Raw genomic sequence first — 21,053 nt, forward strand, 5'->3', positions numbered from 1 at the left:
TGTGAAACATTATGTCAAATGTCTCAGGAGAAAATGTACTGGAGCAATTGTCCCGGCAAAAAAAAGTGAGATTGATTTACCACAAACATCTCACTTGTGAGGTTGTATAATCTGTATAGATATGTACAATGTATGGATATGAATATGACGTACCTATGACGATATCACTTGTTGTCCAAAAGGGCGCAAGACAGAAGTGTTACCGTGAAGTCGGGTAACTTGCATCAGTGGAGGGAAACTTGCATAGCCATCAAATGACTGACTAATCAAAGCAGCAAAATTTCAAAGCAAATCAACTACGCAGCTCCACTCGCAGCTCTACTCTATCATTTTTTTTATTTAGCTTTATATTTTAATGACTACAATGTATAGCAATGTGTGCTCCCGGTTATTACCATAATGGCTTTATGGCAACTCCTGAACTTGGGCACAGGATGTACGGTTTAATGACTAGCCAGGTCATTCATTTGAGGGCCATCACCGCGTTTAGCCTACAAAGCCAAACGCGGCGACTCAAATTCCTTTGTCGGGCCTTCGGAACCCTATTACAGGCCTTAGAACACCTCCTAATCACTCATTTTTACAATGCGATCACCGTGTTTAGCCTACTTCTTCGAATATGTCGAAAATATGATTAATAGTGTTTCTAATGATTTAATTTTACAGTTGATTTCAAATGGAAGAGAGAGAATCCATCGAGCATGCGCAGAAGATATTGAAGAAGACCAACAGATACATTTACAATCTCATACGTTAAACGAACAACCAAACTGATAGGCTACGTCATATCTTCCTTCGTTTCGAGCGTATAAAACTCCTACTCTTCGGGATATGAGCACTGCTCTTGTTTTGAATATCGAGTTTCTCCGGATACATCGCATGCGCACTGAGGTTTTAATGAAACAATAGAGAGTTTCGAAACCTAAGCCAATCAGCTGTGTTTTAAAAATTCTTTTATTTAAAATCTCTATTGCGATAAACATCTTTTGTGAATGTTGTCTATTATGTTTAAACCTATTAATAAGCAATTCCCGGTGGGGGTCACTAGTGGCCGCCTATAGCAGTGCCTATAGACCAAGAGTAAGGCCTAAAAGCCTGGATCTATCTATTGTGTAGACTACCAAACTGACGAAATCTATGTCCTAAATTTCCTTTGAACGTATATCACTTAGTACAGTGGAGTTTCTTTAACTCGAACATTTTGAATGTCTCTCAACTCAAACAAGTTTCATTTTCCCTTCATGTAACAATGCCTTATACTCGAAACCTGAACTCGAACAAATATGTTCCCCGTGTGAACTACACGCTTTTTTTTATAAGAATGGTGTAAATCCATTTCATCATGGATATTCTTAACTTTTTTGGGAAAATCACCCTAAAATATTCTTACAGCATTCTTTAGGTTAGGATCCTAATTCAGACTAGATTTAACATTTAATACACACGTCTAAAAATTCCATGATGGTGATATTCTTAGCATATTCTTATTTTTTTTGACCATTTTTATCATGGACATTCTTAAAAGTGTATTCTTATAAAAAACAAGCTAGATGCTGAATGGACCTACCTGATGATGAAAGTTAGATAGCAATGCAAGGAGAAAAATGAAAAAAATCAGTCAGAAAACATTTCGCGTTTAGCGAAAATGCATAACGCAAGAAATTCATCATTGATTGATGGTGGGGGGAGAGGGAAGGGTTGTAGGGAAAAAATAAATAGAAAGTTCTGGTCGAAATCAGTTTTATTGACAATTGAATCATGCTTGATGGTGAGCATTGTTATCGATAATGTTTTTGTGTGAAAAACATAGAAATATGAGGAAAAAACCCAATGAAAATCTGCAAAAACGGCGATTTCTGGAATTTTCAACCGGAAAAAATTTTTTCTCAAAAATCGCATCTTTCTGCAAAAAAGCAGAAAAAACTAAAAATAAAAATTCGAGGAAATGTCAAAAAACCGGTTTTTCCGGCATATTTCCGGCATTTTAGGCCGGAAAAAAATGTTTTTCGAGATATTGTCATATTGTGTCAGTGTGCAAAATTTTATAAAAAAATATAAAGGACAGCTCGAGAAATTCAAGAAATACTGTCTTTCCGGCAAAAATAGGTTGTTCCGGCGGCTTTTAAAAAAGTTCCGGCTTCAAAAATCAATTTTATTGAAAATTGAAACATGCTTGATAGTGGGCATCGCTATTAAAAATGTTTTTGAATGAAAAAACAACCAATTATAAGGAAAAAGTCCAATGAAAATCTAGAAAAACGGCGATTTCCGGCATATTTCAGGCATTTTCCGCCGGAAAAATTTTTTTCTCAAAAATCGGACTCGGCCATGTTTCGGGCATTGTTAATAAGCATCTTTGAGCAAAAAATCAGAAAAAACTAATGATAAAATCTCGAGAAAATGCCAAAAATCCAGTTTTTCCGGTATATTTCCGGTATTTTCGGCCGGAAATGAATTTTTTTCGAAAATCAGGCTTCGTCACAATTTAGGTATTGACATTTTGCATCAGTGTGCAAAATTTCATGAAAAAATATAAAGTACAGCTCAAGAAATTCAAGAAATACTGTTTTTCCGGCGAAAATCGGCTGTTCCGGCGATTTTTAGAAAGTTCCGGCTTCAAAAATCAGTTTTATTGACAATTGAATCATGCTTGATCGTGGTAATGTTTATGCATGAAAAAAAAAACGAAATATAAGGAAAAAGTCCAATGAAAATCTGCAAAAACGGCGATTTCCGGCATATTTCCGGCATTTTCGACCGGAAAAGATTTTTTCTCAAAAATTGGACTCGGCCAAGTTTTGGGCATTGCTAATACGCATCTTTGTGCAAAAAATCAGAAAAAAACTAATGATGAAATCTTGAGAAAATGCTAAAAAACCGGTTTTTCCGGCATATTTCCGGCATTTTTGGCCGGAAATGATTTTTTTTCGAAAATCGGGCTCCGTCACATTTTGGGCATTGCCATTTTGCATCATTGTGCCAAAAATCAGAAAAAACTAATGAGCCAATCCTGAGAAAAGCTGGTAACAGACGGACGGACGAACGGGCGGACGAACGGACGAACGGACAGAGGTTAATTTATAGGACCTCCAGGTAGGTCCAAAAAGCCTGTGTGAAGACTCAACTATAATTTTGATATGAGGAATTTCTGTGTGGACATTTTTATGTGAAAAAATATATTTTAACTACTATATTTTGTAATCTTATCAGAACCTCTTTTTTTGGATATCATGTAAAATCACCTTCCAAGGAGAAGAAATTCGATTTTAATTCAAACATTATAAAGTACGATACTTGAAAACATTGTCTGTCAATCATGCTTCGAGATCAATTGATGTTCTAGTTTCGTCTACAAAGGACAAACGATCATGGCGGTTCGAAGGTCTCTGATTTTGTATGTTTCACAATCGCGCTACTATCTTACAGTTTGTGTACCTTTTCAGGCCAAGGGTTTGAAAAGAAAGGTAGAATACCAAGCGGGATTAATTTATGAAATCGGGTGTGTGAAAAATACCAAAGGCCTAAATAGATGCAGCTACGAATTTTAATAATTGTGTCTCGATCACTTGAACACAAATTGTAAGTAGGTAGTAGGTATTAGATTTATAGAGAGTTCTGGAAATACAGAGGGAAAAGAGACCTAGATTCTCTTAACCCTTTAAGTGCCAATGACGAGTCTTGTAAATGCCCAGTTTGAGTTAGAGATCGTCACTTTTGGCCTAACTTGTAGGAATTGGATTGGGCTTTATGCTCAAGCAAAAAAAATCAAAAGTGAGTCTTTTCAGCGAGATTTTAAGCTAAAAAGTGAAAAAAAAGCAAAAATTTTATAACTTTGACAAAAATCCACATTTTTAAGATTTTGACCATTTTTTGTCAACGAGTGATCAAAGAACCTCCAAATTTGGCCCCGCTTTACTTAATTCTGTCTAACAGCGAATTAGTTTGAAGTTTTATAATTGGGCACCTTTGATCATTTAGGCAGGTCCACGCAGCGGACTAAAAGCTATTCAAGGAGCTATGAACAAGCTTCTAGATCCCGAGATATGAGCCTTGGATATCCAAATATTCATACATTCACGGCATTTTGTTTGCTAACGGATTTACAAGCAATCAAAATATTATGAAATAAATAAAGACTAGGCCTTCTAGGTCAATTGTCCTTAAATGACACCATTCCCGTACAGTGAAAGGCTAAAAAGGCTTGGATTACCAACCCTCGAATTTCGGAGACAGTTTTGTGATATGGTGCAGGTCTATAAACATCTTTCCTTTTACGACAAAGATACTATAACTTCAAAACTAATCAGCCGTGCACGTCCTAAACGAAGACATTCCAAAGAGCTTTTACCAAACTTTGCTAATGACGGCTTCAATGGACCCCAAACTAAGTCGTTTTACTATAGATGTGTGCCAACGTGGAATAAACTACCAAGAGAAGTTGTATCCGCACAATCGATTAAGTCGTTTAAAGAGAAACTGAATGATGCATGGAAAAACCACCCACAAAAATTTGTTACAAGAGGAATGTGAAAGAAGATCGGTTAGAGGCCCATCGTGAGCCTAGCTTGTAAATCTGTATAATAATAATAATATATATACACCTTTTCGACCGTAGTCGCGCGGTCAGACGCATGCCACTTAATTATTCAACTATCCCCCTAAACTCGATCCAATCCTTTTTTACACCTTTTCCTATTGTCTATAGGTGCGAAAAAAGGACTGGAACGGTTTCAGTGGGATAAAGCGTACAAAAAAATGCCCGCGCAGCAATTGGCGGCTACGGTCGAAAAGGTGTATTAGCATCAGTGCATAAGAAAATAAAAAATCAAACGAAAGGCCTTACCTTGTCTATTTGAAAGTCAATACAACCAACAACTCTCGGATTGGGCTCGAAATTTATACCAAGTCAATTTTTTTTCTGTTTTTTATCAATTCCTTTTTGTCTGAAAGAAATAAAATAATTATGAGATATTGCATAAGGATTAATTTAGTCCAGGCCTTTGACAATGATAACCTAAGTTCTTAACAGGAAACATAAAAATTCAACCTCTTTCTTTGCCTTTTCCTTTAGGATTCAATTTCTTGGTGGGGTTTTCTTGGGAAAACGAAATAACCAGAGGGAGGTGGAGGATAAATTGAATATTTTGTCCCGGGGGTAGTGAAAACTCTGCAAATTTGACTTATTTTTGGGGCAAAATGAATGATGCTTGTCCGGGGGGTCAAAACTAACGATGTCCAGGGGATAAATTTCCAACAGATGTTATATCATACATCCCCTCCCCCAGCCCGGGCGAGAACTAGGATTTCAGTACTTCAACCATGTTTCATCGAACTTTTAAATGACTTTAAGTCCATATTCTCAGCCTTGTTGGAACATTTTTTGAAGTTTTAGATCCTGGTCTTAAGCCTCAAATCAGCGTTTTTTAAACACTACTTTCCAACCGTACTTCAAAGGATGTAAAAACCACTTGTGGTTTTAAAACTTTGAGAAAAATGAACGATATTACTTTATAAAAAGTCAAAAATAACGATAGAATGCAAAAATACAATAGAACTCAATACAAACAAAATCCATGGCTGAAAATGTATATTTGAAATATAATGTTCAATGTCCATATCCCATTCGGTGGATCTTCAAATTACTAGTGTTTATGAAGGTTTTGGAGCAATGTGAACATTTGTAAGGACGTTCCCCAGTGTGAACCCTCATATGAGTTTTCAGATTGCTCGAATTTATGAATCGTTTATCGCACTGCGAACAAACATGTGTTTTTATTTGTTTGTTTTCTTTATCATCATCAGGATGGTGTTGAGTCACATGGTATGTGAGATTTCCTTTCGTGGTAAAAGTTTTACCACAAACATTACAGTTGTATGGCTTTTCACCAGTATGAACACGCAGATGCACTTTAAGGTTGCTGGTGTTTACAAACCTTTTTGTGCAATAATCACACTGGTGTGGCTTATATGCTCTGGAAGTGGAGTGTTTCACCCTGTGACATTTTAGGTTGCTTGAATTGACGAACTGTTTTCCACAAACATCGCATTTAAAGGGTTTCTCTCCCGTATGAGTGTGCGAATGGACTTTCAAATTACTACTGTTCGTAAACGTTTTACCACATTCCTCACACACAAAAGATTTTTCCTGATTGTGTGTCCTCATATGGACTTTCAAACTCGATGTATTTATGAAGACTTTGGTGCAACGTTTACACCGATGTTGTTTTCGCCAATCATTATCATTTAGACCAGTATCTTCTTCACTCGTGTCTTCTTCTACTTTTATACGTTTAATAGATCTTGTCGTTTTTCGTCTAGGCATACTTGTTGATTTTCTCTTTTTTATAATTTGAATGCTATAAAAACGTAAGTAAAATAGTAAACTGACAATATAACAGGGAAAAATGCTTGTTTGAAATGTTTATAATTCTGAAAACTGGTTTCTACAAAACAGCACTGCTAGGGAAGAAAATCATAGACTTTATACGTACTTTCAACACAAAAAGTTTCAGCCTCAACTTCCACCTAAATTTTCAGATAGAGTGTACCTCTATCTATGCACTGGTATATCTCTGAATCCTTTTATTATTTATCATTTCTAAATTAAATGGCGCTATTGTTTTAAATCTTCATACTATACTTTTGTACTCTCGGGTACCTGATAGTCGGGGGGGGGGGGGTGGAAAAAATCGTAAAAATAAATAAGCGGCGGGGGGGGGGGGTTGGAATAAAAATGTCCTGGGTGGAAATTTTTTGAAAAGGAGGCTAATACAGCAGAATTATGACAAAAGAGTGAACTTTAAAAACATTTTCCCAAAAATAATAAGCGGGAAAGGGGGCTTGGAATAAGAATATCCTCGGTGAAAATTTTCAAAAAATTAATATACAGTAGAAAAGAGATCACAAATAGTGTGGGCATCGAAGCATCATATGAAAATTGATTCAGATATAAAAGTTTAAAAACCAGGGGCACTCATAGCGTCATTTAAGACTAGTTTCTAATAAAAATTCGATGCTTATAAAAGAATGAATACGCCCACGTCATTTTTCATACCTTGTTGACTTTGAAATAATCAATTTCCGACAAGATATACGGTCTGTACCACGAGTTATTGATTGATTTTTCGATGCTTATATAAAAATAATATTCGATGATAAAGTCATATTTTTTCTGTGGAATATTTTCCAAGTATCTTTTACAAGAATTTCCTTAAGGAAATAGAATAATATTCATGTGAAGGGGGGGATTCCAAATCACAAAATTGCACAGGAGAGTATTACATTTATACACAGCTAGAAAATTACAAATCTGCGCAGCTATTGCCAATCTGCGCACAACATAGAGTATAATTATAGCCAAAATAAAGTGTGCCAGAATAAACGATAATTTATAACGAAGTTCACAAAGTGACAATAATTTCCTACAAAATGATATTTCACGTAAAGACTCGAGTTTCGAGAATGATACTAAATACCGAGGATCTCATTCACTCTCCATTATGAATTCCACGATGTCTAATTAAGCAATGTGCTTGTTTAAAACTTAATCCACAAACATTGCACTTATAGGGTTTTTCTCCAGTATGTGTTCTTAGATGAACCTTCAAGTTCCCTGATTCTGTAAATTTCTTTCCGCAAGTTTCGCACTTGTAAGGTTTTTCGCCGGTATGTATACGCATATGAACTTTCAAGTTACACGATGCCGTAAATCTTTTGTCACAAATTTCGCACCTGTAAGGTTTCTCACCTGAGTGAATAAGGAAATGTTGTTTCAAGATATGTGATTGTGTAAAAGCTTTACCACAAACATTGCACTTGTAAGGTTTATCACTAGTATGTGTCCTAAAATGTACTTTCAATCGGCTTGATTCGGTGCATTCTTTACCACAAACATCGCACTTGTAAGGCTTTTCACCAGTATGAATACGAAGATGCCGTTTTACACCACTAGACATCTTGAATCCTTTCCCACAAACATCGCACTTATAAGGTCTTTTGCCAGTATGAACACGCATATGGTTTTTTAAGTTTCCCGATGTTGCAAATTCTTTACCGCAAGCATCACACTTGTAAGGTCTTTCCCCAGTATGGATTCGAAGATGTCTTTTCAAGTCACCAGAGAATGTAAACTCTTTACCACAAACATCGCACTTGTAAGGTTTCTTGTTAGTTTGGATTCTAAGATGAGTTTTCAAGTTACTCGATACTGTAAAATCTTTACCGCAAATATTACGTATAGGAGACTTTTCACTTCTATCAATGAGAGGGTGTCTTTTTAAAATACAAGAATAATCGAATCCTTCTCCCGAAACATTGCATTTTATCCGAGTATCACTTGCTTCAACATGACGATTGTCTAAAAAAGACGCACATTTTATACAGGGTGTTTGAAACAAATTGTGCAAATTGAAACTACGGGGAAACTAGCAATATTATCTACAGTAGACTCTAACTTTCGAATTTATTCCCATTCCCTGGCAAGGAGAAACAATGTTTTCCACGATTCGAATCTTCCTGTAATTCGAACAAATAAGATTACCCGTTCGAGTTCGAATTAGCGAGAGTCGACTGTATTAACCGAAACTAGTCTGCATTGAAAAGAGCTATTTTTTCGGGCCCCAAACCTTCTAACGGTATAATCTAGAGGTTTTTTAGCGGGAGGGCAGGGGTCATATACTCTCGGGTACCTGATAGCCGAGGGGTTGGAAAAAATCTCAAAACTTAATAAGCGGGAAGGGGGGGGGGTCGGAATGTCCTTGGTGGAAAATTTTTGAAAAGGAGGCCAATACAGCAAAATTAGGAGAAAAGAGGGAACTTTTTTCAAAAATTAATAAGCGGGGGGAGGTGGGGTTGGAATAAGAATGTCCTGGGCGGAAAACTTTCGAAAAATTACTAAGCGGGGGGACGGCTATTATGTATCCGGGAGAAGTAGTTGTACTTATGTTAGTGCCATTTACTTATCAATAATTGAAAAAAATTACATACCTTTTTCATCTCCACCTTCAGTTTCTTCATCAATTTTTAAGACGACTTCATCGAAAAGTGAATTTTCAACATTTGATGAACATATAATTGAATTAGACTCTTCTTCCTCAATTTTTACAATTACTTCATCAAATAGTGAAATCTTGCCAACAGTATCTGGAATTGGAAAATAAATAAATTTGTATTATGATGGTTTTAAGGCTGAAATAACTTTTTTGTTTTGATTTTTTACTTTTTATTTACCAGTTGGGACCTCATTGATAACCGAAAAAACAGCAGAAATTCTTGAAAATCAAAACGATGATGTACACGCTTTTTTTAGAAGAACAATTTTATAAGAACACGAGTCTAAAAATTGGCCGATACGTAAGAGGAAATTAAGGAACAAATCCTAAGCCTTGGATTTCATAAATTACTTAGAAAGTACTGTTTTTAACAGTTTTAAGTTTTTTATAAGTAAACTTTTTAACAAAGCGTATTAATAAGAACATCGTAAGAACATTCAAGCCTGAAAATTTCAAAAAATTAAGAACAACCCGGCATGAGCGAAAATTCACTGGTTAATAACTGCAAGAAAAACTAATGCACACGTTGAAGACATGATCCTTACCAAATATGGTTGTCGATGATTTTTCCATTTTTCTGTAACTTGATTTTCACAAGCCGGTTTCATCAACTGGTTGGTAGTGTTCTTTAGTTCATTGAATTTTCTTTAACAGATTATAAATTACTTGATTAAAGGTTTTATTTTTAAATAAGTGTTCCTGTTTCATACCAGACACATATTTCATATCAGTGTCTGCCTATTGTTTTATATAAGCAAAAAAATGTTTTTCTTTTCCTATCTCTGACCAATCTTGCTCCACATTCGTGTCAATTCAATGCGAAACAAGTGATACTTTTATGGACCTACCTGGTTATGCATTTAACACATATAATTGATATCTAAATAAGCGTGATCATTAAACAATCATTCATAACACAAATAGTGACGATTTATTAAAATGAGTCGTTTGTTTCTTATAAAAAAAAACGTTTAGAAACCAAAATTTCATGCTCTTGAAATACTCTTTCATATTCAAGACTTCGTGAGCAAAAAAAAACATCTATCTCATCAAAAATTGAGTAATTTGGCTAAGAACATTGATGTATGCTTATTAATAGTGATTCTTATAGATAAACATGCGTTTTTGGAGCCAACAAAATTTTTTTGAAAAAATCTGTTTGAGCCATCTTTTACCTATGAAGGTACCCTACTTTCATGCAAAAAATCAGAAAAAGTTAATGATCCAATTTTTCACAAAGTCCAAAAAACCGTTTTTTAGCTGTTTTTTTGGCCCAAATTTGCCCAAAAGTTTTTCTTTTCGAAAATCGGGCTCCGTCACATTTGAGGGTTTATAGTTATGCATCTTTGTGCAAAAAATAATAAAGAATCAAAGAGCCGATCTCGAGAAAAGCTAATACCTAAGTAATTGATAATGTGCTTATAAATAAATATCGAATTTGGCCAGTTTTTCTATAAAAACACGCCAAGTAACCAAAATTTCATGACTGAACACACACATTCTTCAAAAGTAAGGCCTCGTGAGCAAATAAAACATCTATCTCATAAAAAAATTGAGTAATTTAACTAAGAACATTGAAGCATGCTTATTAATAGTGATTCTTATAGATAAACATGCGTTTTTTGAGCCAACAAAATTTTTTTGAAAAAATCTGCTTGAGCCATCTTTTACCTATGATGGTACTCTACTTTCATGCAAAAAATCAGAAAAAGTTAATGATCCAATTTTTCACAAAGCTCAAAAAAACCGTTTTTTAACAGTTTTTTGGCCCAAATTGGCCCAAAATTATTTTTTTTCGAGAATCGGGCTCCGTCACATTCGCGGGTTTATAGTTATACATCTTTGTGCAAAAAATCAGAAAAAACTAATGAGCCAATCACGAGGAAAGCTAATAACGAACGAACGAACGAACGAACGAACGAACGAACGAACGAACGAACGAACGAACGAACGAACGAACGAACGAACGAACGAACGAACGAACGAACGAACGAACGAACGAACGAACAGCCGAACGGACAAAGGTTAATTTATAGGACCTCCATCCCACCGGGGTAGGTCCAAAGAGGTAAAAAATTGCCAATCACCGTTGCAACCATTGAGTTTCAATCCCAAAGGGCTAGAGGCGAAACTTTAACGCTTCACAGGCAAAAGAGATTGAAGCCACTTATTTCCCGTCCAAAACGCGCATAGAACGCGCCGTAATCACGACGACAGATTGAATCTAGGGGTTCCGTTGTTTTGGAGGACTACATTTTTTGAAATCTAGATAGATTTTAGTTTCAATCCGGTGTTTGTGTTAAAGCTACACGCGGGCGTTCTGGATGGGAAACAAGTGGTTTCATTTCCCATCCAGGAGTCGCGCCTCTTGCCCTTCGGGCTTGAAACTCAATGGTTGCAACTTCATAACTCAGTAGAGAATTGTCAAAGTTCCAGAAAAATGTTTACTAATTATCCAGGATTACAAGGGTGGCACAAGGGTAAATGTAAATGTAGAAACGACCGTCAAAGATCAATAGACCTTATCGGAGTTTTTGATTTTCTAAAAAAGCGATGCATTGTGGGATTGTTTCTAGTGTATTACAATAGAAATCTCTTAGGAATTCCCCGAGGGAATTCTATTGTAATACACTCGAAACAATCCCACAATGCATCGCTTTTTAGAAGAATCAAAAACTCCGATAAGGACTATCTGCTCAACTTTCAAGCAATCCAATATGACTGATTTTTTAATATGAAAAATTCCCTATATATAATATTGAAATTATTACCAGCGAGAAGCAATAGATCTCATTTGCATGATAAACGGTCTTTGTCCTTTGATAAAAGGGCAAAAATAAGAAGAACCTTGATAATATAATCAATCTTTTTTTAACGTCCCAAAGTCAATTTACACGTAGTGTTCAAATAAAGCTATTTTAGAATTTGGTCGTGTTGTTTAAATAACAAAGCTTGTGTTTGAATACACGATGCGTGTTTATAGATATAATCATGAACATAATCTAAAGTGTGTTGTTAGTGCCCATGGTTGTTTTTATACAAGCAATGCGTTTTTTAAAGAGATTTGAAATTTCTAACGTGTGCTTTATATGTGTACGTCGAAACCACAGATATCTTATTTAAAATACTAAATAAGGCTTCCTTGCAGAGGAATAATCTATGCACCATCTTGAATATATACACACTTTTTTATAAGAATTGTGTACTTTGGATGAGGCTCAAGTATTCTTAAGAAAGTGCCAAAATTGAGGGGGGAAAATTCTTAACGCATTCTTACTTTTTTAGACTTACTGTACAAACATGAGAAGTGATCAATTTGAGAGTTTTAAACTTTGAGTGAACATTTGAGAAATTACTTTCTTTCTCAAACAGTCTCAAAGCTTCAATTTATCTCTAACAAAGGAAGCAGTTTTTTTCTGTTAACCAAATACAAAATGACTGTATTCTTATCAAATTCTGTGAAATTCACCCTAGAAGGTATTCTTAGGCCAATTTTCACCCTGGTATTCTTATAGAAGATATTCTTATAAAAAAAGCGATTGAGAATAAAATGATAGAAATTGTCAATTGGATTTTTCCAATTTTTCTTTTATTTATCCTTATTTGAAAAATCAACCCTTTGAAACAGTTAAGTTTAAGCAGATTCGGAATTTGTTGATATACGAATTTCTGAAATAAAAAAATAAGCGCTCCGCTCGAATAAGCGCCCCGCTTGAATAAGCGCCCCTCTTAGAGCCTGAAAAATTAAATAAGCGCCCGGGCGCTTATTCGAAGATTTACGGTAGTGACAACAAGTGTACTGTGGTTGACTTTCAGCAAATACGACGCATCATTTTCGTCAAAGAAAAGATAGAGAGCATTTTATATAAGATATCTGTGACATCAGAAGTCGTGACATTTTGCATTTTCTTTTTATATCTTATTTCGCATGGCGGAATGGCGGCCGCCAACACTTAAGCTCTGAAGGAGCGGGAAAATTTCCTATCGGAACTGATCGAAAGTAAACGACGAATTTGATATGCCGCAACGGCCCTTGAGTGTGAGGCTGAAAATATTTTTGACAATGGGCTCTTCCAGAAAAAACCGTTCATAGGGGTGGAAGATATATTGTCCAGGGGTATTGAAAAAATCCTGAAAAACTGCCATGTCTATGGGTAAATTTTAGTGTCCAGGTGGTCGACTTGATGCTGTGGGTAAAAAATCGAAATGTCCAGGGGTTGATCATTGAAAAAATAATATATCCTCCACCCCCCCCCCCCCCATGAACAATTTTTTTCTGGAAGAGCCCAATCCAAGAAAACGAGGGGTTGGGGTTCTCACTGCAAAATCTTCGAAACGTTAAATTTCTTTTCGACCTTCAAGCGAGTTAGAAGAAACTTTTCTACATCGAGCGTTCTCGGATAACTTTTTTCCTCTTGTTTCTTAGCATTAAAAGTAATCAACGAGTTTTTCTAAGAAACATAAAATTAAATAAGGTGAAAATGATTGTCAGCAACAACATGTGCTCTACCAGAAGGATCATCAGCTACATACTTAAGATATCTGAAGATATATAAATGAATAATTAAAAGAGCCAAGATGATAGAGAAAAGACGACTGACAGAGGAGGCAGTGTCAATATATTAGTAGAATGTAGAATAGCCCGGGGGTACTCAATTTCTAAACAACGGCATGTGCCACGAAAAAAAAGGCTTTCAAAATCGAACCCTTACAACGCATCCCTTGAGAGGTGAAAATGTACCCTTACACAGTGCATATTACCGAACGTTTCTGACATTCACAGTGTAATGAGATTTCATTTCTTATTTTGCTTAAACTACCTGAAAATGAAGCTGAGATGTCTGGTGTTTTCAGAACTTCAGAAGCTCTAGGCAAAACGCAGTCGAATATTTTTAGATACCCGATAGCAAAATATCTCTTCTGTAGCAACGAGCTAATCAAATGATTATTTAAATATATCACATATATAAAAACAGATAAAAAGAGCGTTCTTTTTGACAAAAGATAAAAGAAATTCGAAAGTTTTGTAATTAAAGAGGAAAAAAACAATGAAATTGACATCCTTGAGTAAGATAGTAGAAAGTTCGAAAAAGTCACCATTTTCCTTGACTGAATGAAAAGGTTTTCTGCAAATTGGTGAACGATAAACGAAATATTCAACGTGAAAAATCGGATATCGAAAATTATTCAGTCTCGCTTTAATGGTGATTCTTATAATCAAGCTCGCCTGAATAATTTGCGAGATCCGATTTTTCTTGTCGAATATTTGCTTAATATTCGTGTCCCGATAAAATAAAAGGAACATAACTGAAAGTGAATGACGAAAGATAAATACCTTTAAAAAAGGGTAGCAGTAGCCTCTTCTCCTTCTTTTGTTCATGTAATAAGAAAGTGAAATGTTAGCATCGGTATCTGAAACGTAATACATAGACATACCTTAAGGGAACTTTTTTTGGCGGGAACTAATTTTGTCGGGCAGCAAATATCCTAAAAAATTCTATTTTTGGCGGGGGCGAACAGTGAATTTTTTAAATTTTAATGGGAACTAATTTTGGCGAATGAAAGCGAAAATCTGTTCTATTTTGCCTTATTTTGAGAAATTTTGATGAATTTCAGGGATTGTTAAGGCAAGGAAATAAAAAATTTAATTTTGGCGGGAACTAGTTTTGGCGAATTTCGTCTAGATTCGCCAAATCCGCCAAAATTAGTTCCCTTAAGGTAGGTTTTTTTTCTCAATAAGAACAAAGTATTATAAGCACAGAAATTCAAGAGAATTGTTAAAACATTTTAAAAAGCAATTGAGAAGCTGGTAGAATATGCAAGTTTTTAGCAAAATTATCCGCAAAGTACTGAGAATAAAAGCACCACCATCATCCGTGGGTTTCAAAAAATCTTCAAGTTATTAGCCTGAGCCCACGAGGGACGCGTATAAGCGTCCCGTGAGCGGTGTTATTTTATGTTATTATTTGTTTTTATTGTAATTTGTCTTATTTTTACGCGGTTTTAAACGGTTTCTCATCAGCATGAGTATAGACGTGTTTCTTAGAACATATATGTTGTACCTTTTGTTATTGTTAGTTTCAACAACATGATCACCACCAAACTTTTTACTTGAATGTTTTTTTATTTCTCTTCAAAATAAATGTTGCGACTCTGGAACGAAACCAAAGAAAAGTCAAACGCAAAATTGAGTACATCTCTTACCAAACGAAACTTGACTCAAACATTTGTGAAATTTTCATTGTAAAAATTTGCAAAATTGCAATCCCCATCGAGTTTCAGTTCGTTATTTTTACCCCCACTGGCTGAAAAAATCCCACCAGGTCTGTTTTTACCAGTATGAACACAAAGATGACTTTCTAAGGTTCCTAGTTTAATTTTTTATCACAAATATTACAGTTATTTAAATGGTTTTCACCAGTATGAATACGGAGAATAAACGATAATTTATAAAGAAGTTCACAAAGTGACAATAATTCCTATAAAATGATATTTCACGTAGACTCGAGTTTCGAGAATGATACTAAATACCGAGGATCTCATTCACTCTCCATTATGAATTCCACGATGTCTCATTAAGCAATGTGCTTGTTTAAAACTTAATCCACAAACATTGCACTTATAGGGTTTTTCTCCAGTATGTGTCCTTAGATGAACCTTCAAGTTCCCTGATTCTGAAAATTTCTTTCCGCAAGTTTCGCACTTGTAAGGTTTTTCGCCGGTATGTATACGCATATGAACCTTCAAGCTACACGATGCCGTAAATTTTTTCTCACAAAGATCGCACTTGAGTGAATAAGGAGATGTCGTTTTACATCACGTGATTTTTTAAATCCTTTCCCACAAACATCGCACTTGTATGGTTTCTCTTCACTGTGAGTGAGTAAATGTTCTTTTAGGTGACCTGTTATTGCAAACTTTTTACCACAAACATCGCACATGAATGGTTTTTCACCAGTATGAATCCGGAAATGGCCTTTCAAATGAGAAGCGTATCTGAAATCCATTTTACAAACATCACATTTGAAAGGCCTCTCACCAGTATGAATACGATGATGAATTGTCAAATGGTTTAAACGTCTATAATCTTTACCACAAATATTGCACTTGTACGGCCTTTCACCAGTATGAATACGATGGTGAATTTTCAACGAACTGAGACAGAAAAATTCTTTTTCACAAACATTGCATTTGTAAGGTTTCTTGTCAGTGTGAGTCTTAAAATGGTCCTTCAAGTGACTTGATTCTGAAAATTCTGCTCCGCAAAAATTACATTTGTGAGGTTCCTTAGCAGTATCGATGAAAAAATGCTGTCCATTAGAAATACAACAAAAGTTCATCTTTTCCTCACAAACAGTGCATTTTATCTGAGTCTCCCTTGATTCAACATGATAACATTCTAAAGGAAAGAACAAACAACTATGAGATTTTAGGTTTCAAAAAGTTGATTTACTTACCTGATATTAGTTGTAAATTAAAAATACCTTTTTCTTCTTTTTCTTCTTTTTCTTCTTCTTCAACTTTCACAATGACGTTATCAAAAAGTGAATTCTCAATATTGGAAGCATTGACTGAAGTGAAGTCATCATCCTTGTCTTTAAACTGAATAACGTCATCCAGTGGGTTTCCACCTCCTGAATTTAAAGAAATAGAATCCAGGATTAAGATAAAACTATTTCGATTTTCTAAATTTAAATACTGATAAGTAATAGTTATCGAACCGTTCTTGTGAGTACAATATGAGAAATATTTTACGAGTTCCGAGATTTTTCCATATTGTACGAGCAAATGTCTGATAACTGGTTTATCGGTGACCCAAAAAATGCACTTTTTATGTTGGAAAAAAGCACAGGGCACTTTTGTAGCAAATTGACGTTAGATTGCTTCTACCGCTACAATGCAACAACATCTTTTTGTTGATTTATATTTTGTACATGTAAAATACAAGATATATTGTACTCGGTTTAACCAATCAGATTGCCGATATTTTTTGGGTCGCCGATAAACAATAATACTTCAAATGAAGCATTTGATATCTTATACACATCTTGAAAAGTAAATCAAGCTTTAATTTTAAAGTTGACCCTTTTTGATACCTTCTCCGTTTAATTTTTCGAAAGAGACAAACATATTTTCTGAAAAATGGTAAAGATTTCATATTTTGTGGTTTTTGGTATATTATTGAAATTATCTTATCATTTATTTAATTGATTTGATTTTTGCACTTGGATTCCAATTGGACACCTTTCTTTCATTTGCCTGGATTTTTTTCAAATTTTTGATGAAAAATGACCAAATTTGTGATACACAGGTTCTAATTTTCGTGGTTTTGCAAAAAAAAAAACTGTGAAAAAAGTCAAAGTTAGTTCCCTAACCCTGTTGATATTAGGGACGATTCAGTACTAGGGGATTGGGGATTTCCTGTGCCATCCCTAACCCCTGATCAACTCTTCATGCCTAAAGAGAGCATAACTTGAAAATTTCTTTTGTTTTTCCAAAAAGCCATTGTAATAATATAAAGGCTTCAAAAAAAGTTCCCTGAGTCTAAAGGGCTTATTTATCTCAAATATTAAATAAATTACGGTTTGAACGATATATTTCACATTAAAATTTATTTGTATTGAGAATTTGTCAATTTTTATGACACCTTACTGCGTCAGAAATGTCATCGTGGTCAAGGTGTGAAAAATTTTAGATGTCAAAAATAATTTTAATTTGAAGCTAAATAAATAAAACAGTTTACTGAAAAGTTCATGTTTTTTTTCATACTTTATTATTCCAGAAGCTATTAGCATTAGTTTACCCACTGAGCAGAAAAAGTACTGGTTTTTCTATCAAAACAACAATGCAAGAATCTGACTGAATATGTTTGTGGACAGAGAACAAACATGCCTTAAGTATAAACAGCACATATGGCTTCTGATATAAAGATGACACATTAACCAAAAGGATTGATTATATTTTTACCTGCGAATGATTTATTCTTATATTCATTTTTATCTTCTTCTTCTTCAATTTTTATAATGACGTCATCGAAAACTGAATATTTAGGGTTAGCATCTAAATCAAAAAGTAAAATGATACAACTTTTTGAGAAGTAGAAAAATATGAAGCGTAAGTGTTTTTTTAATGTTCTTAAATTTTTGCCTCTGTAACTTATTCTTATACATACTTTGCTGCACTAACTATTAAAAAAATTTGTTGTTTAATAGATGCTGGTCTCTGAAACAAACATTAGGGAAAGGAAAAAAGTTTCAAATATCAATAAGGGGGGGGTCAAAGAAATCAAATAATCTGGAATAATCAATGAAGACAGGCTGTTTTACATTATACCAACAAGGGAACTAATTTTGGAGAAACTAAAGCACCATGATAGTATATATATTAGCAACCTGCTGTTGTTTCTAAGTTCCAATTAATCTCCATGTTCCTCAATCTTTCTTCAGTAGATACAATTTTTATTTTAATGTTTATGTTTACTCTAAAAGGAAAAAAAGACAAAATTTGAACAAAAAAATCATACGCAGCATCAAGTCTTCTGAAGGATTGTTCATGAAAAAAGGAAAAACAAATGATGCTTTTATGGACCTACCTGGTTATGCATTTTTAAACACATACATAATTGATATCTACGTGAGCATGACCATTAAAAACAATCATTCAGAACACAAATAGTGACAATCTATTAAAATTAGCCGTTTGAAATAAAAAAATCCTTTAAAAAAATTCTAAAAATGAAAATGAAAATGAAGAAGAAAAAAAGGAAGATCTTGTAGAAAAATGCTATAACTTTCATTTTTACTGGACAGATTCTTTGATCTTCACTGTGAAGAAATTTCATTAAAATATTTATTCAATATAAAGTTATGATACAAAGTTAATAAGTGATTGACCCCAAAAAACAGCAAAAAACTGCAGAAAACAGCGTTTTTAGACGTCAACCAGCTTATAACTTTGTTTGATATCTTTTGACTGAATGATTATTTTTGAGAATTTTTTTCACAGTGATGACGTTCGATGATCGAGGATTCACTTCAGTGAAAATAATAGTTATAGCACTTTTCTACAAGATCTTCCTTTTTTTCTTCTTCATTTTCATCTTCATTTTTAGAATTTCTTTAAAGATTGTTCCACTCACTAATATCTTTCCAATGATGCCAAATTTATAAAGATTGAAGAATTCCTTCAAAAGTTATAGGTAAAAGAAAAAAGAGTGCACACTTATCGTGAATAGACTTTAGTAAATATGTACCTAAAAATTGACAAAATTTGCCGAGGATTCCCTGAGCAGAGAACATTTCAAATTCGATGTTCTGTGCTTATTCTTGCAAGGTTTTCTTATGTTTTATAAACAAAACTGTCATCACACAATAAACAAATTAAAAATGTAGGGTGATTTTATTCAAATTGTCTTCAACTCAAGTATTCCCATGAGCAAAATTAATGGCTTTTTCCCAAAGCAACAAAGCAACAGTTTGCTATCAGCAATACAATACAATAGAATAGTAGGAGTGGTATCTCCATGGTTCAATCAAAATTAAATACTCTGTGGCTCCTTGAACCAATCGAATGTAATCGAATGCGATCAAATAATTGTAATTCGATTATCAAACGCAATGAAATCTCAAACCAACAAATGATTGTGATTCCTGGGTAATATTCGATTGTGCTCAAATTACAATCGGTTGAGATTCACTTATGTTCGATTAGTTTGATGAAGATAATGTTTAATAAGATTGATTGCAATAAGCCTAGTCCTCTAGGAGGCCCCCCCAGCGGTTGGCGTGATGGTGTGATGGAGGGTTTTTCGTGGCATGATGGCGTGAAAATGAAGTGAAATCGAGTTTTAGGCGTGATGGCGTGAAATTTGCCAGTACCAGACGACCACATCTTTGCCTTGACACCGTGTTAGGATAGAGATAGGCTAGAGTGAAATTTGCAGTTCAGCGTGATCGTGAAAATTATATTTATTACTTGAATCGTAATTCAAGTCCATAATCAGTGTAGCTGGAACCTCGATATTCCAGGATTAGAAAAAGCTATACCTGTTATCTTTTTTCTTTAAAGAATCAACAAGCCATCAACATCAATAAATTACACACATTTACTCAGAGAAACTTTTAAAATTATCTACCATTATGACGGTGTCGGTTAAATTGTAAATGACTACCAAGGCGAAAATTTTTTCAAACTGCGGAAACGTTTAGAGGGGGTATGGTGGTTCCATTTAGACGGGGGTTCTGTTATTATCAGTTAGGAAGGGTCAGGGTTGCTAGTAACGGCTTGCCATTGTGCCGAAATTTGTAAAATAGCTAAGTCGGCAAAAAAACTTTTCCCGGGGGTTTGAGGGAAAAACAGAACTGCTGTCATTTGTTTTTTATTTAACCAGATATTTAAATTTGGGCTCAAAAATATTTAAATAAATAAGTTAATAGTATTGAATATACTATTTATATCTATCAGAAAATAAAACACTTACTACAGAATGACATCGTTTATCATTTGGAATACCCCTGTATTTGGACCATTCTATGGTGGGCGCAAAATAAGGCGGAAACTAAGTAGCACCCTCAGTGCAAGATTGCCGCCTCATCTTTATTCGCCCGCGCAAGAATGAGCAGGAATGAGAGCTAATCGTTTTTTTCTCGCGCGCTCAAGGGGAAAAGGAAAGTGATCGATATTCTTTGAAGGAAAAACGTCAGAAACAAACCCAAAGACCAAAAGATGTATTTTGTTGTTGACAATCGATCCTGTGAAGATGAAAAAATTTCTGCCTTGCGTTTTTTTCGGAACGCTGAAAAACTCTAATTTCGATCATCCTTTAAGATAAAGAGGTTGCGAGATTTGGGTTAGCGAGGCAAAAATCGCTAAAAAGCTGGTAAAATCGTAATCCTGAAAAATCGATGTTCCAGCCTCACTGATAATGTCCATTTTAGCCAATTTAGAGGGTTTAAATTTAAAAATTTTCTTGGTCGGCCTCAACAATGGTGGGGCCTCCTATAG

At 34.7% G+C, this 21,053-nt stretch overlaps 2 protein-coding genes across 2 annotated transcripts; both read right to left on the minus strand.

Annotated features, from left to right (window-relative positions):
* Positions 1-5,502: 5,502 nt before the first annotated feature.
* Positions 5,503-6,352, minus strand: LOC136803460 (zinc finger protein 239-like). The gene has a single exon (XM_067060188.1). The coding sequence runs from the start codon at positions 6,320-6,322 to the stop codon at positions 5,606-5,608; it is 717 nt and encodes a 238-aa protein (XP_066916289.1). The 5' UTR covers positions 6,323-6,352; the 3' UTR covers positions 5,503-5,605.
* A 910-nt stretch (positions 6,353-7,262) lies between these two features.
* On the minus strand, positions 7,263-18,527 carry LOC136803463 (zinc finger protein 227-like). The gene is given in 6 exon segments (XM_067060198.1): positions 7,263-8,215; positions 15,650-15,841; positions 15,844-16,449; positions 16,535-16,684; positions 18,018-18,110; positions 18,443-18,527. Coding segments are annotated over 6 exon segments (1,803 nt in total). The 5' UTR covers positions 18,477-18,527; the 3' UTR covers positions 7,263-7,487.
* Between the last annotated feature and the right edge of the window lie 2,526 nt (positions 18,528-21,053).

Source organism: Clytia hemisphaerica, unplaced genomic scaffold, assembly GCF_902728285.1.
Source record: "Clytia hemisphaerica strain Z4C2 unplaced genomic scaffold, Clytia hemisphaerica genome assembly, whole genome shotgun sequence".
Taxonomy (NCBI): domain Eukaryota; kingdom Metazoa; phylum Cnidaria; class Hydrozoa; order Leptothecata; family Clytiidae; genus Clytia; species Clytia hemisphaerica.

What these genes read in the sequence shown, in the direction of transcription:
- LOC136803460 (XM_067060188.1), bottom strand. Translation starts at nt 6,322, where the DNA reads ATGCCTAGACGAAAAACGACAAGATCTATTAAACGTATAAAAGTAGAA.